The 16,102-nt window shown below is 35.6% G+C and overlaps 1 protein-coding gene across 1 annotated transcript in view; it reads left to right on the forward strand.

The window, feature by feature from the left end:
• Positions 1 to 10,355: 10,355 nt before the first annotated feature.
• Positions 10,356 to 16,102, forward strand: part of EYS (eyes shut homolog (Drosophila)) — a gene marked incomplete at its 5' end in the record, with an annotated part of 136,201 nt that continues 130,454 nt past the window's right edge. Inside the window, 2 exons of the mRNA XM_009885383.1 lie at positions 10,356 to 11,213; positions 13,307 to 13,420. Of these exons, the coding sequence (XP_009883685.1) occupies positions 10,356 to 11,213; positions 13,307 to 13,420 (972 nt within the window). The remainder of the gene's footprint in view (positions 11,214 to 13,306; positions 13,421 to 16,102) is intronic.

Consider the following 16,102-nt stretch of genomic DNA (forward strand, 5'->3'; position numbering starts at 1 on the left):
AGGAAGCATTGAACCAGTTTCTGCTTTACTCTGACAATTACAGTCTGCATGCTTCCCTCAGAGCTGGAAGCTACTCTGGCACATGCACCTCTTTCATGAACCAGCAGCAGAACAGCAAGGAATCTCTCACAGTTGTTTGAGAAATTAATTTTCTGAGATCATAATGAGAGTCTGAGTAACATATATGCATTTTACCCATCCAAAATCTACCATTGGAGCAACGCTCTTTTAAGAAAAGAAAAACAATGTTCAGATATCAGTGTAAATTAATTTTGACGCATCAGTAACCTTTTTCCACTGAGCCAGGAAGCGTTGCTGCTTTGACTAGTAACACAAGTAAAGTTGAATAAAATCACCACTTGAATAAAAGCAGCATGAGGTCCAAACCAGATCTTTTCAGGCAATTAAATTCAAGCACAATCTCATCAAAGTTTTATAAAACTTTCTGTCCTATAGCGTGTTTCTGAAATTGAAACAATTGATAAGATACCTGCTTCCTCACAAGTAGAGAGTTTGAATACTGTTCCAGGAACATATCAGCAAAAGATAACTTATTGTGATCATTATTTGTGATAAGAATCTGGAGAATAATGTTGATACACTTCTCTTTTTTTTTTTTTTGGCTATCTACATGTTTTTTCCCACCAGCAGCTAAAATCTGCTTTTGAGAATTATTTGTAGAGTCCTGATTACTCCCGGAGTGTCCATTTCGCTGAGGTTTTAGGATCCTTTCTAACATTGTACTCATTAGGTCTTCATATAATTTCGACATCGAGACTGAAATTCTCTCATACAATCCACATGATACTTCTTCCAAATTGAGATTAAATTTCTATTTGCCTCATCTTGACTAGTGGAAATGTTGGCTTTCAAAATTACCTTATTTTTCTGTGCCATATGTGAAAAACATATTCCCTGTGCACCTGCTGCTACTTAACTCAGATAGATAGAACTCAGATTATTGACAGTGACTTCTAAATGCTTGACTTATATTCAGATTGTTAACATTGACTTTTAAAGACCTAGAGGGTTTTAATCATATGCCTATTTTCTCGGGGTTTTCAAAATAAGTATAGTGAGAATTGTGAGTTTTCTGATTTTTCATTCTGACCCCTGAAAAATAGATGCCCCATATTCTTTATTCTGTGGACTCATACAAGAATTATGATGGAGGCAATTAGTTGATGTACAGTTGATCTTAATTTAGTATGAGTTGTCTTAGTGGCTACTTCCTATATTTAGAAATATGCCACTTCTCCTAGTAGAAAAGGAAAAAAGTATTGAAAAATCCTGGAAACAAGATACAAAAATATATATCTGTAATCGTTTTTGTATTTGTAAGAAACTGCATGCTATCTGAAATTTAGTTTTCTAAGTCTAGCAATTTGAATAACTACTAATCTGTGTTGGGGACATATTCATGAAAGTTTCAGGCTTTTAAAGATAAGTTACAATCAACATATCCAACTGCAACATTTTTCAGACAGATTTTAACTACAGTTGAAGAATGAAAAACATTGAAAATATTTATTGATAATAGTACATATGTTTAATTTTAAAAAGTAGTTCATTGCAATATATAAAAATTACAAATATACAAAAAGCTAAAATACACTGAGAGTCAGATTAAGTATAAAATCAGGCATTACTAGACACATAAATAGTTTTACATACAGAGTTTTTCATGGTATAGTAATCTATTCAACTGAGAAATGCTAACATTCAAGGTCTAATTGTGCTCATGGTACAGTGCTTATTACTGCACAATCTGTTAACCTTTTTTCTTTGACGGTTTTATCCATCATTCGTACAGATCTCAATTCAAATTCAGTGAAACTAGTGTAAATATTTCAACCAGCCAAGTGTTAGGTACTTCACATGTTTTGTGACTTGTTATATTATAAAATGGGTGGTATCACCAAAGATAATTTAATTACATTAGCAGTACTTTTATCTCAAACTGTTTCATCATTCAGCCTTTTATGGAAAAAGAGTACTGTTTCCCTAAGAAAATTCAAGTAACTTTTCTAAAAAGTAAAATTAACATTTAATATTCAATTATCTTGGATAAGCAAATTCTTCAAATGAAGGAAAAGGAAAGAAGAACTGTTGGCGGACCTTCTCACCTCTCTAATGAGGATTTATAGACTAAATTCTAATCTTTGTATTTTTTGATATGTTGAAACAGTAATGAAGAGAAAAAACCTTTCTGTGTCTTTGGGATTTCAAAGCAGTAATACCTCATTCATGGATCGCAATGTATTAACATTAAGTACAGCAAACAATGTTTTAGAACAGTTGAGCATTCAGCATGATAGAAGTAAAAAGGAACACAGAAGGCAAGTCTAGTGTGCCTTCCTAAGTATTGTTTAATAAAACTAATTGTTTCTGCATTGAACAATAAAATCAGCAACACAAGTGATACTAACTGGACAGCATCGAAAATATATTACCACAGGAACTGCAGAGAAAGAGAAACCTCAAAGCAAATCCAACAGTAAACACAGTCGTCAGTGGCAGAACACAAATATTGGTGGCTTTGGTTCTCAATATACATATTAATTCTGTATACAATAAGTAAATAAAGCTAAGCTTTTCTTTTGCATTTAGAATCCTTTTACAGTTTTATGTTGCCCATCATACTTTCCATGCATTCTCCTTGAAAATTTGCTTCCATTTTTAAAATGTTTGTGCATGTTTTACTGTCACGACTGAATATTTCCAAAGTTTAAACACCAAAAGCAAAGGTAGCATGATGGTGGGCAAGAGAAATGTGTATCTTGTTCTAACTCAATCTGTTTTCATTTCATTCTTCATACATCACTAATCAGGGAAGCCGTTTGGAGGAATGTAACTGAAGTAAACACTCTGTACATGTTTCAGTGAATGTCAATGATCTTTATCATCATCACCAATGATCACTTTCAGGACCTTGTTCTGTGATTGTTCTATGACTATTAAAGGGCTTGAAGCTTCTTGTCCATTGTTGTGGACCTTGTGTTGACAAGTACAGCAGTGTTAAAAGACAAAACACATTTTAAAACACTTCTGTCTCTTTTAATACAGCTGTAGTGAAGTTAACTAAATATGACTTATGTAAATTAGCATGTAGATTAAGCATTATTAGAAAGGAATTTTATCACAAGAACACAGTGTGTTCCTTAGCAATTTCCACTGTTAATATTTCTAGCAGTGTTTTTTCTCCCAGGCATCGTAAGCATCATCAGTGACTGCAGCAAACCTGTGAAATTCAGTAGAGTGAAGTCAGTGGGTCTAGAGGGAATGCCATTCTCAGTAGCTTGTGAAATTGTCGTCAGGTTTGGCTGAGATATAAACTTCTGAATATGTCCTTTTCTTCTCTAGTTTGTGTTGTGACCACAGTTTTCACCAAATGTGAATATGATCTACTGTGCCGCTGCATCAGTAGCACAACAGCGTGTAGATCCTGGGACAATGCAAGCTCTTCAGAGAATGTAGGAAAAGGTGCTGTATCACGCATACTGACAAAGAAAAGCATATTGACATATTCTCCATCAACTGGAGAAGCAGATTTGCTTTCTACAGGCATGCTTTGCATGGACCATCTATTCAAGCAGGTGCCCTCCCCAAAGGCTTTAATCTAAGAAATAAAGCCATGTTTTATTCAAACAGCATGTTTGATTGTAAGTTTTTTAACAGAGAAAATCAAGGAAGACAGAACAAACACAGAAAGGGTTTGTTAACAGCTCTTACATATTGCACTGTGCAAATCATGGATTCCAGTCATCTCAATGACTTTTTTGCTTGCCTCAAACTCTTTGTGCTCCAGTCCTTAGAAAGTATTGTCATCACTTTGGAGGCCTGTGGTTACTAGTGAAGATTTGCAAGCACACAGCTCCCTACTGCGCCTGCCTCACAACCCTTTTCAACCTTCTCTGCCAAATATGAGACTTTCCTTCATCCTCTTATCATCTTCTTCTATCACCAATGAAAGGATAAACTAGATTCACAGGAATACACCTTTCAACTCTCCTCCAAAAGAAGTGATAACACTGAACAGAACACTGAACACTCAGGTTTCACTGGTTATTAAGAAAGACCGTAGTAGGGCACTCAACTGGGGGGGTAGACTAGCGTGTTTTGATTCTTCTATAATAAAAATAAATTAAATTATATAAAATGTTCTAAATTAAATTATATAAAATACATTGCTTTCTTCTTACCCTGTAGCAAATATGCTTTAAGAGACAAAGACACAATATCAAACTTTTTAGAGGGATTTTGCAATATTCCATTTATGAAGAATCCTCAGAGAACTCCAATAAGTCTCTTGAGGCCTGCCTTTGCTTTACAGAAATCACACTGACTCCTCCCCAATGTTTCACACCAAGGTAGTTTTAAGTAAGAGGCTGTACACAAAAATAACTATTTGTTTAATCCTTGAGCTCCCTTAAAACTGGGTATTTCATAAACCTCACTGTTGCAGTTGACCCTATTTTGTTTTAAACCTCTTCTATCAACACTTCAAACCCTCACAAATCTTTTGTACTAGCCTCATCAAATTCTTTGACAGTGAATGTAAAGACACATAGTTTAATTTTTCTAAATATCTCCCTTAATGTTCCTTTTGTATCCAGAATATCTGTCGGTCATGGAGGCTCTCTGTAAGGCTTTCTATTACTGCTGTCTTTCTAGAGATCTGTTGTTGGTTTTGATACTGTTGCTTGTTCTTCAAATTCTTTTCTTCCCTCTAGTGCTTTTATATGAATCTATATTTTCCAATTCAACCTACCAGAGTTCGTGATTTTTCTTATTTCATTTATTTATAGGGAACTGCAGATTCTAAGGTTTGTTTCTTGCTTTCCTTCCCACAACATCCAGTTTAGCTATGCCAGCTCTTTTTTATCTATTTTCAAGCACTGATTAATGGTAGACATTTTTATTTGTCTCCAATACAGTATCCTTTAGATAGTCCATGCTTTAACACCATTGATCTTTTTAAACCTCCTTTTAACAAATTAACTGCATTCATAGTTTTTCTTTTAGAAACTGAGGACAACTGTGGACATTTTTTTTTTTTTTTTTTACTTTTGTTCCTTCTGCAAGCATTTTGAATCTAGGTACATGATGGCCACTGTTAGAGAGACACTGTTCAATTCTGAATCAGGACATATAAAATAACTAGAATCATGGCAAAGGTTGCTTTCCCTTTTGTGTTTTCTAACCTACTGCTCCATGAAATGGTTACTGATCCTACATAAAAAAATTATCTTTAATCTTTAATTATGCCGTGTTGAGCTATTTGCTCAATGTGAATGGTAGCTGTAATCTCCCATTACTGTTTAGTTTCCTGTACTCACAGTCTCTCTGACCTCAGCAGGTCACAGTCGTGGTCACAGTCATGATCAGGGGCTTCATCACGATCTTAGAAAGAGAAGTACAATAAAGATGACAGGCAAAAGGGATGTCTTTTTATTTCTTTCTTTCTTTATTTATTTATGTGAAACCATGGCATTTCACAGAATCACAGAATTTGAAAGAAGACATACTTTTTCGAGCTTCTGTTTTGCCTCTGTGACTCCTTGGGATGCCTTTTCGGTAGGTTTCTAGATCTTACGCTGCTACGTGTGCAAGTTGAGCAAGCAAAACTTTGAGCGAAGTAAATGAGAGCTGTGTAGGATGTAACAGGCACACAGGACTGGGTTTGAGTAGCAGGATTATAGTGGGATCAGGCCATGAACCACCTTCTGCTCCTCATGGATGGTTCCTGAGGGCTCTGGGACCAACATAAAGGGTGGCAGGGAAACCCACCTGAGTCTTACTTTCATTAAGCCAGAGGAGTTCATGGTCCCACTCAGGCATATGTAGTGGTAGCTGCTAGGGGCTGGAGATGTGTTGGGGGAGGCATGCCATGCCACAGGGTTATGCACATCCTCAGAGACTGCAGCCATGGGCAACTTATACCAAGTCTGGATCAATAAGGAACTGAGCCTCAGGAATCTATTAAGCACAGGACAGCAGAAAAAAATGTGTTACATACAACATCCCAACCTCTTACAACCACCCTGGAGCAACTGGGACAGACTCCAAACACACATTTGGGTGTGGAGGTAATAGGTGTTTATGCACGTGTTTGTTTAACTCTTTTTGTTATTATTTTTCTCAATATCAGAATCACTGAACAGAATTTTATGCTGGCTGGTGTGCTGGTTTTGGCTGAGAGACACAATTTTCTTCATGGTAGCTTGTATGGGGCTATGTTTTGAATTTCTGCTGAAAACAGTGGTGATAATACAGGGATGTTTTAGTTACTGTTAAGCAGTGCTTACACAGCGTCAAGGTATTTTCTGCTTCTCGCACCGCCCCACCAGCGAGTAGGATGGGGGTGCACAAGAAGATGGGAGGAGACACATCCAGGACAGCTGACCCCAACTGACCAAAGGGATATCCCATACCATATGATGTCATGCTCAGCAATAAAAAGCTGGGGGAAGAAGAAGGAAGGGGAGACATTCAGAGCTATAGTGTTTTGTCTTCCCAAGTAACTGTTACACATGATGAAGCCCTGTTTTCCTCAAGACAGCTGAACACCCGCCTGCTGGTGGGAAGTAGTTACTTAATTCCTTATTTTTATTTGCTTATGTTTGTCTCTTTTGCCTTACCTATTAAATTGTCTTTATCTCAATTCATGAGTTTTCTCACTTTTACCCTTCCCAGTCTCTCTGTCATCCCAACAGGAGGGAGTGAGCGAGCAGCTGTGGGGACTGGGTTTAAACCATGACAGCTACCAATAAATTAGAGTCAAGTAAAATTCCAATACTGTTATGCCTTCAATGATACTGTATGGATTGGTGCAATTGCTGCATCACCACTTCTTCTGTCTATAGATATAGTATAACTATAAGGTAGAAATAAGGATTCTGTATTTTGAGATGCAGGTAAATTCACTGTCTAGCATGTTCACTATTCTAGCAAATCATATTAGCAAATAATAATTCAGCAAACACTGTATGTTTTGAACAGTGTATAGCAAATAAGGAAAGGATAATTTGCAAAGAATGAAGATTGGCACAAATAAGGCATCATTTCCTAAGAACTACAGAGGACAAGTTGCTATGTTATTGAGACTATTAATGCATATTGTAAAACACACAAAGGGTGGAAGTCAAATTCTGCACACTCTATAATCTGTGGCATTTCCTATATTATGTGTACATATTAAGTAATGTTTTAATTTTATGTTTTTAAATATGCATTGGAAATAAAGCAAGCATATCACAGTCCCAGGGAGCAGCAAGCATGGGCTGTCCTGCAAGGGAGGGGAGGTGACCTCAAGGACAGTGACCTCAGTGACAAGGGGTAGTGTTCCACAGCACCCATGTGAGAAGCACAGAGCAGGTCTGGTGGTGGCACTCAGAGACAGCCAACAGTCCAGTGGTTCCGAGGCAGGTCCACAGTGAGGAGACAGGTCCTGAGATCAAGCCAGTAAGTCAACTATTTGGGTCAGGGTCAAGGCCCAGATAAGCAAGGTATAATGTCAGGCACCAGCCCATTTGGAGCATAGGTGAGGGCCAAGGGCAAGAACCTGAGCTTAAATGAAGCTCCTGAGTGAGGTGGGGGGACCCCCAGCAAGCCCCCCCACAGCTGCCTCTCAGCTCTTTTCACAGCAGTTTGATGCAAGGTTGCAGCCCCATCCAAACAGAGCTGACTTCGAGCACAGGCAGGTAGTCCACAAAGTGTGTGTGTGATGTGTGGGGAGGTGGCAAGAGGAGGTTCATTCTGGCCCCAACATGGTGACATGATGTTCCTAAGCATTTTCTGGTTTATTCTCTTCTCTGATAGATTCTTTATTTTTTTTTCTGAGAAGTTGTTAGAGTCAGGTATCTTCTGTGGGTATTTCTTCAGTCTTGCATAAAATATACTTTTTTTTTTTATTACTATTTAATAATTCTTATTAATAGAAAGAAAATATAATCTTTAATATACTGAACTAGAATGAAAATAACTTGGGATTCATGTTTGCTTTTAAATTACTTCCCTGGGGCTATGCATAAACCTTTCTGCTTTAGTTCTCCTTTAGTACAAAATAGAGTATTGTGCTGCTTTTCACCCAACCTTATGTAACTATAAGAGTTAGGTTTTCTTCAAGTATCTTACTGTGTGTCCATACAAGTCCCAGTCTTGGACTTTGCTTAGTCTTCATGAATCACATGGAAGCATTTGGGGTTATAGATGTGAAGATTTTCTCCTTGCCTTTTATGAAAAAGGTATGTAAAGATGGGTTGCTGAATGTAGGATTTCTAAATATACAGTAATATAGAGCACAGACTTTTGCACCTGATAATAGTGACAGATGTAATAGCAGCTATAATGGACATAATAGTTCAACACTGTTACCTTAAAAGAAAAAAATGCTAAATGGTCCAAACTACACATTTGATAGCACATTATCTAATAGTATCATTGAACATCATGAGATTCTGAAAATAATGGAAGGGTCTCAAAATAGAAAGACTATGACTATTCTGTACCAAGGATAGCAGTTTTCTTGCAGAACCATGTCCTATCTTTTTTTTTTTTTTTTTTTTTTTTTTTTTTTTTTTTTTTAATGGGGAATTAGCTCCCAGGGGTGGAAATACAGAGACAGAGAGAGGAATTAGAAATTAGCACACTTGCCTGGCTGTGGAGTTAGGTGGTTAGTGTACTTCAACTGCTTGAAGGCAAAATTGTGATTCAGAAATTAAATTAAAACAAAAACTGTCCTGGGAGGAGGATCAAAATCTAGTTTCTACCTCTTTTGACTTTAATATTCTAAGCCTCAAATCTGCTATTGTTACTATCATAGTCCATACCTTTCTGGTATCTTCAAAAGCTTAAACAGTGCTTGTCACTCTGCTGCACAAAGGTCATTGGGACAGGTTCACATGCACAGCAATTTACTAATAGGACATAGCTAAATTTTAGATGTTTTCACCCCAATTTAGGTGACAATAGGAGAGACTGAATACCGCCCTTCAATATTATCCTATAATTTTCAAGAGCTCACTGAGTCATTTAATATTCTCCAGTTCAACGTTTCCACAAATGGTACCTTTCTTGTCCTGTTTTGACCTTTCAGCAAAGCCCAAAGTATGCTCCAAAATATTATTTAAGTACATGGGGGATGAGGAGGACATTTAATGAAATGATGTAATTAAAGCAATATCCTCATCCATGTGCACTTTAGAGACAGACCAGGTGCATGTAGGTATAGAAATATACACATCCACATGTCATTCCACATGCTGTGTAAAAATGAAAACAATGTAAACAAATTTCAAAATATAAATGCTATTTTTTATTTTTATTAAATGGCTTCCCTTGTACCATATCGTTTATTCTTTACAATAATTATCTCATTTGTAAATGACAGTTTAGAGGCCACTATTTTGAAGTGTAAGATAAATATACTGAGAAAAAAAGAAAGACAATCTAGAACTGAAAGAGAGAAATATATATATTTAAGGCAAATTAAACTGTTATTAACTCAAAGCTATGGACAATTTCTCAGGTCTTAAGCATCATATTGTGTTTTCATCATTTTCAGTAAGAATCCAAGAATAAGATTCATTATCTTATTTTTGTTTTCTTTCTGTTCTATAATCACTCATGTACATGCAATAAAAATTGCCAGACATGTTGAAGAGCCAAAAAATGCTTCTCTATAAATTAAGTAGTCCTGGAGGATTCTGTAGACACCTGGCTTTGACTGTGATACATCAAAAACCTCAAGCATATGATTAAAGACCTTTGTTTTTCAGTTATATCTTTCGAAAACTAAGAATTTAATTGTGTTTTGCTGACTGTATGTGAACATAAAAAAGGTGAGGATATGCTTGTATGTTTTCTTCATTGAAGCCATAATTTGCGTACCTACATCTTCAAAATATCTACTTTTATCATAAATTAATAATAAATCATTATCAGGAAAACATCTATTATTAAACCTCATGACTAGAGCTTAGATGTTCTGGTTTACTTCTTAGTTTTGCCACAGATATCCTATCTTAACTTGGTTATCATTAGTTTTTGTCAACAGAGGGAGGGAATACAGAAAGTATGCTTTTAAGCTCTTTTTTTTCCATACACAAATATAGTGAAATGTACTAAATGAAAATCAAATCTTTAGCAGGAATAGAAATAGAAAAAGTCTGACTTCAGTTACAGTGGTATCAGTTACAGTTCTGATCAGTTAATTGGAGTTATTCCAGTTTCCTATCAGTGTAATTAGATGTAGACCTTGCTTTGTTGTGTATTTTCTATTTTTGTAATGAGCTTTGATATTCAACTGCATTTGGTGTGAAAACAAATGTATTTTTCTCTGTTTGAATTCCTAGGCTGTCATGGAAAATACAGACGAACCTTAAGGAGCAAGTGGTCTGCAGCTATCCTCAATAATGAAGCAGATGTGAAAGGCAACTCCCATTTACCAGGTGAAACAATGACTACAAAATCAGCAGTTCGCATGTTAGTGTGCTTTCTCCAATTATGCATTGTAAATGGGCAGGTAATATGTGAGAGGCAAATGACTGCTGAATGGCGAATGGAACCAAAACCTAGTGTAGTAAAATGGACACCAAGGGAAAACATCTGCTCAGACTTTTACACCGAATGCTGGAATATGAATGAAAGTATTACTGGGGAAATCTCGGAAGAACAAAATCTCAGTATCCCTCAGATATGCCCCTTACAGCTTCAATTAGGTGATAGTCTCTTCATCTCCTCTGAGCCATCCTTTCAGTCCTACGGAATGAATTTGGTAAATGTCTCCAAGGAAGAATTTATTAACTGCCCTAAAGCCGGTTTTCTTCAAGAGAGGTTGATTTTTGTTTGCCAGGTAAGAGGACTGCACCAAGTTGACCCTAACTGGCTTGCTGTTGGAACTCATTACTTTGCAGAACTTCCTAAGAAAGGCCCACTATTGTGCAACATGGGCCTTCGTCTGAACATAACCGTGAAGCAGCAGTTTTGCCAACAGTCTCCAAATGCACCATTATGCTCTGGGCATGGAAAATGTCTAAGCCATGTTTGGGAAAAAGCATATAATTGCCATTGTTTCTCGCAGTATTCTGGAAGATTCTGCCAGAAGTTTGATATGTGTTCCACTAAACCTTGCCACAACAATGCCTCCTGCACTGAGAAATCAGAACTTTCTGGAGATTCTTACGAATGCACGTGTCCTCCAAACTTTTCAGGTATTTCTTTTCCTCTCTAAGAATTAATGTTACACAGATAATACATTTTATTTAATGGGTAATAAAACAGTGAGAACATCGTTAGCAAGGTTTTTGTGTAATTTGATTGCCCATTGCCCCTACCACACCTGCACTGTCTCTCTTACATGTTTGAAGACAGTTTGTATTTGCCTACATTTATGTGTGCATTGTGGGGAAAAACAGAATAAGTTCTTATCATGCTTCTTTCCCACTTAAGCATCAGACATTAGTAAGTACTTGTGAATTTACAGAAGTAACTCATTTCTTTGCTTGTTTGTTCAGCAGTTCAAGTTATTACACCAAGTAACATAAATCATTTGGAGTAAGGTCCCCCAAAAATAGCTAGTTAACCAAACTGCTGAAAAACAGCAAATGTTTTTGTTGAAATGAACATTTCATTCAACCTGCCACGAAATCTCCCTTTTCAGTTTAAAGGCCTTATAAATTACATTAGAGATTTATTTTTTTTTAAATCAGAATTTGTTTTTAATTGAAATGTCAAACTTTTAATTAGAACAAGCAAAACAAAATATTTACTCTTTTCTTTCAGATTCTGTTGTGCTATAAAGTTCCTTTCCAAAGGAGTTTGCTAAACGTACTATTATTACCAAATCAAATATTTCAAAAATGAAAAGAATTCACATAATTCTATCTAGGAAATATTGCAGTACTTACCTAAAACCCATGGGAAAAACATCATCTGGGTTTGGTATTGGACTACCAGAGAGTAAGGCATGATTAGATACATTCTTACCTAACTGTTATCTCCATTTCATGGAGGAAGAAAAGAGGATGAGGGAAATTAGGAGTATATTATTCCTGCATTCAAAGCAATGGAGTTCAGAAATCCTTTAGAAAGTATCAGAAATACTCATTCACATCACAAAAAGGATTGTTGTAGTTCCTTCTGTACTTGCGGAGCAGAATACTAGCAATGTTTCTTTGATAGACTGCACTTTTGTGCTCTCGCAATAGTGATGCTATGCTATGAAACACAGCTGATGAGTCAGGAATGAGTGAGGTTCATAGAGCACAAAAATGAAGGTGATGTTGCATAAAGTTTGCTGTAATTTATTTTTAATTGCTTTTCAAACTGCATAATAATTTGGTTACTAATGCATTTACAAATAGAAGATTATGCAGGTATGAATAAGTCAGTGTTATGAGAAAAACATTTTTATAATTATTCAAAGTTTAGTAAAATAGTAGAAAACACTGATGGTATGCAGTATGTTTTCTATTTCTTTTATGATTTCTGCAGGCTGTGTAAAATGCTTTGAAAATAATATTATAAAATAGTGTCCGGTACTACTTTAATTCAAATTAATGGAGAGATTCACAAGCACTTCTGTTAAAAGCAATCATGATACTTAATGTTATCAATAAGAAATTCTTAAAATGGTCTGTTAACTTATATGGGACAGCGTTGGCTGTAATTTGTACTGGCAATACTGGTCCAGTAAATCATCATATATTATGGATACAGCTACACGAGAGTGAGGAAGGAAAAAAGTGCCTGCCATATTATAAAGTCTATTAGAAATTTGAAAAGTTGTTGAAGTGTGAATAATTTCATAGTAACAATTCAAATAACAAGCCTAATTATATGGTATTTAGACCCATATGCTGTAATAGCATAAACAACTCATAATTGGAATTGTAATTTCCAGAAAGCTGCATATTAAGAAAAATGCAGTCAAATTGGACTCCACGTGAGAACATCTTTTGTTCGCAATGCTGGAAGAAACTGTGAAGTAGATTCATGTAAAAAAGAAACAAATACTCCATACTAATAGCATTTCTGCATTTTGAGCTATATGTGAATTTGTAACTGTATGACAGATGAGGTTGAGTACCATAGCCTGTATTGCAGCAGCTGAATATCTTTCTGCCTTGCTTTAGAACATCAGTAAATTTGGTGAAAATTAGTGACCAACATTAGCACAATTACCTATCTAACCATCCACCTACCTATTAAATATAATATTTTATTTTACATATAAATTTGACATTTCAGGAAAAAATATAAATATTTACTAAAGTTCAATGTTTCTATTATCCCTTCTGAATAGGTAAAAATTGTACAGAAATAGTTGGACAGTGCCAGCCACATACATGTTTCAATGGTAACTGCAGCAATGTTACTCCAAATACTTTTCTTTGTGAATGTAACAAGGGCTTCACAGGTAAGAAACATCTTTGTTTCCTGTCTTATAATAATCATTTCCTGTGAACTTTTCCTTTATTAAAACAGTTATTCTAGATGATTGTCACACAGTTTGCAATTTCCTCAGATGGTTTTAGCCAAGTTTTGTAAAATGACGAAATCAGACTTTCATGTGACTATTCTAAAATACTCATGTACTAAAGTAAAACAATATAAATGATAGAGTCTTTTCATAATTGGATTCCATCCATGACTACCTTTCTCCTGTCGGCTGTATGACAAAGGAAGACTCATAATCACTAGCTCACTGGTTCTCAAATACAAATTTTGCAAGAATAGGATCAGAAGCTCTAGCTGGAGGATTTTGAACAATCATGACACCTGTATTCATACTTTCAGCATCCTCTTAATAAATGTGCTAGAAAAATAAGATGGAATTAATTTAAAGAGTCAATAATCTCATGATTGACTGTCGATTATAAAAAACAACTCTCAAAAGCTAATCTGTTTACTTATGATATACTGGACAAATAAGATACTTTCATGAAGAAAGCTCGAATCAGAAAATTTATCTAAAGCCATCCCATTGTAAACACTTTTTCTTGGGGGTCAGGGTAGCAGCCAAACTTAAAACACTATTCATTCTGTATTTCACAGCAAAGATTTACTGTATATAAGAGAAGTAGCAATACTCAGAAGAACATTCTTTAAGAATGAGCTAAGTATAAAGCTAGCACTTGAATATCCAAGGACAGTAAAACTTTTAAGAATGTTTCTTGTTTGGAAGCATCAGTTACCCCTGACAATCATAGAATATAAACAAATCATTACAGGGAGCTGCAGAGTTAAAAGAAAAACAAAGTCTTTAACTGAAATGGTAACAAGAATACTCCTCTTGGTCCTTTAACTCAAGGACCAATTTTTATTTTCATAGTGAAAGACTGAATATTCTTGTTACCATTTCAGTTAAGTCTGTGTAGAACTATAATTTAGAAGTGAGATAGATATCCTTAGTTTTAAAATCCTAGTAAATCTGTTTTATATTACTCTCCTTTTCCTCCCTTTCCTTCACAGCAAAGGGCATCATGTTTAGGGTAATTCTGAGAAAACTGAAAAAAAATACTCTTTCAAATGAGGAAAGTCCATTAGTAGAGTTTTCTAGAACTAGCTTTTCCCCCGTGCATGGTCTATTTCTTTTTAAAACACTCGCTGTTGTCCCTTTCACCCAAATTGTGAGGACATTTTGCTTTCGAAATTTTCCCCACAAAAATGTTTTGCGTCCTTGCAATTTTGACCTAATGAGGGAGAGAAAGGGAGGAGACAGGAGCAACACCCTTCCAGATACTGTAAACCCAAACCCAAACCCATAATGACATGAAAACAGTCAATACACTCAACTCTAGTGGACAGCAGCAATCATTGCAATCTACTCTCCAGGTAGCTGGTAAGGATTGAGAAGAGAAAAGGAGAGTATGAGTGTGAATTACATCCCTTTTTGTTCTCCAGTTAGCTAAAAGAAAATGCAGAATCCTTTCTTGTTTCTAAGCATAATAAGTATTATGGGAGGAGAAGGCAGACTTTCAGGAATTTACCTCTTTTTTCCTGCTCTGATATAGATTGCCTCAGGTCTTGCTGTAACAGGAAAGTATGTAGTACATCAGCATACCCTGCAACAGGACTGACTGACTAATACAGTATATCATTTTGCAATTATTTTCTGACTAAATGTGGTTGATTTAAGTCTACATTTCTTCCAGTGATCCTGTGTAAAAGTGTTTGCCAACACTAAGGCAATTTCAAGAATAGTTACCTAAAAAACAACCCATGTGAAAACAGACATTTTTCTATGAAAACAGATATTTCTCTATTGATATTCCATCCTGGCTGTATTGTGTTCTCAGACAAGATGAGTTGTATAATTATGAATCTTGTATCTCGAATGCTATTCTAAGTGTGTGAAGCTGGCAACACATTCAAAACATTCTTCTTTTCTGATATTGAGCTTGTGCACAGAAAACACAAACATAATACCGAGATTGTGTAAATGATGTTTGAGATTTGATAAACTTTGACATACCTTTTTTCCAAAATGAGGAAAGACACTAGCAGTAACTAGTTCGTATGATCTGAATGATAGTATGAAATATTCTTGTCACTGTAAATTGATGAGATGCAAATAAAATTATTTTTTTTTTTATATTTATATCTACAATTATTATTTACAAGTATTTATTCAAAATAAGCAAAGGTTGTTTTGTTCAAGTTGTGTTCACAATGATAGAATGCATCTATTGGACTAGCAATGCCTATGTTCATGTCAGTTACGTATTTTTGGGTTTTATTAGTTGTTTAGTTCATTCACTGAGCTTTCAAAACTCTATTTACTCTTTTATGAAATAACACTTTTAACATAAATTAATAACAAACAGCTAACATTAGGCATGCCATTATTATTCTGACTGAATTCTCCAATTCATACATAGAATTTGTACCCTTAGACTTATTAAGGAATGTTCAGAGGAAGTGAATCTGGGTAAAACAAGGATGGGGTGGGTATAGAGAGGAAGGAGGTATAAAATAGGCTGGTAGTGCGTAAGCAGTCGCTGGTCAATACATTTGTGTGACTGAACCCTGCACTGAATCACTGCAGTCTATCTATTTTTCTTATTAAATCCGTTCTTAATTCTCTTTCCAAGAAATC

The sequence above is a fragment of the Charadrius vociferus genome, unplaced genomic scaffold (genome assembly GCF_000708025.1).
Source record: "Charadrius vociferus isolate BGI_N301 unplaced genomic scaffold, ASM70802v2 scaffold155, whole genome shotgun sequence".
Classification (NCBI taxonomy): Eukaryota; Metazoa; Chordata; class Aves; order Charadriiformes; family Charadriidae; genus Charadrius; species Charadrius vociferus.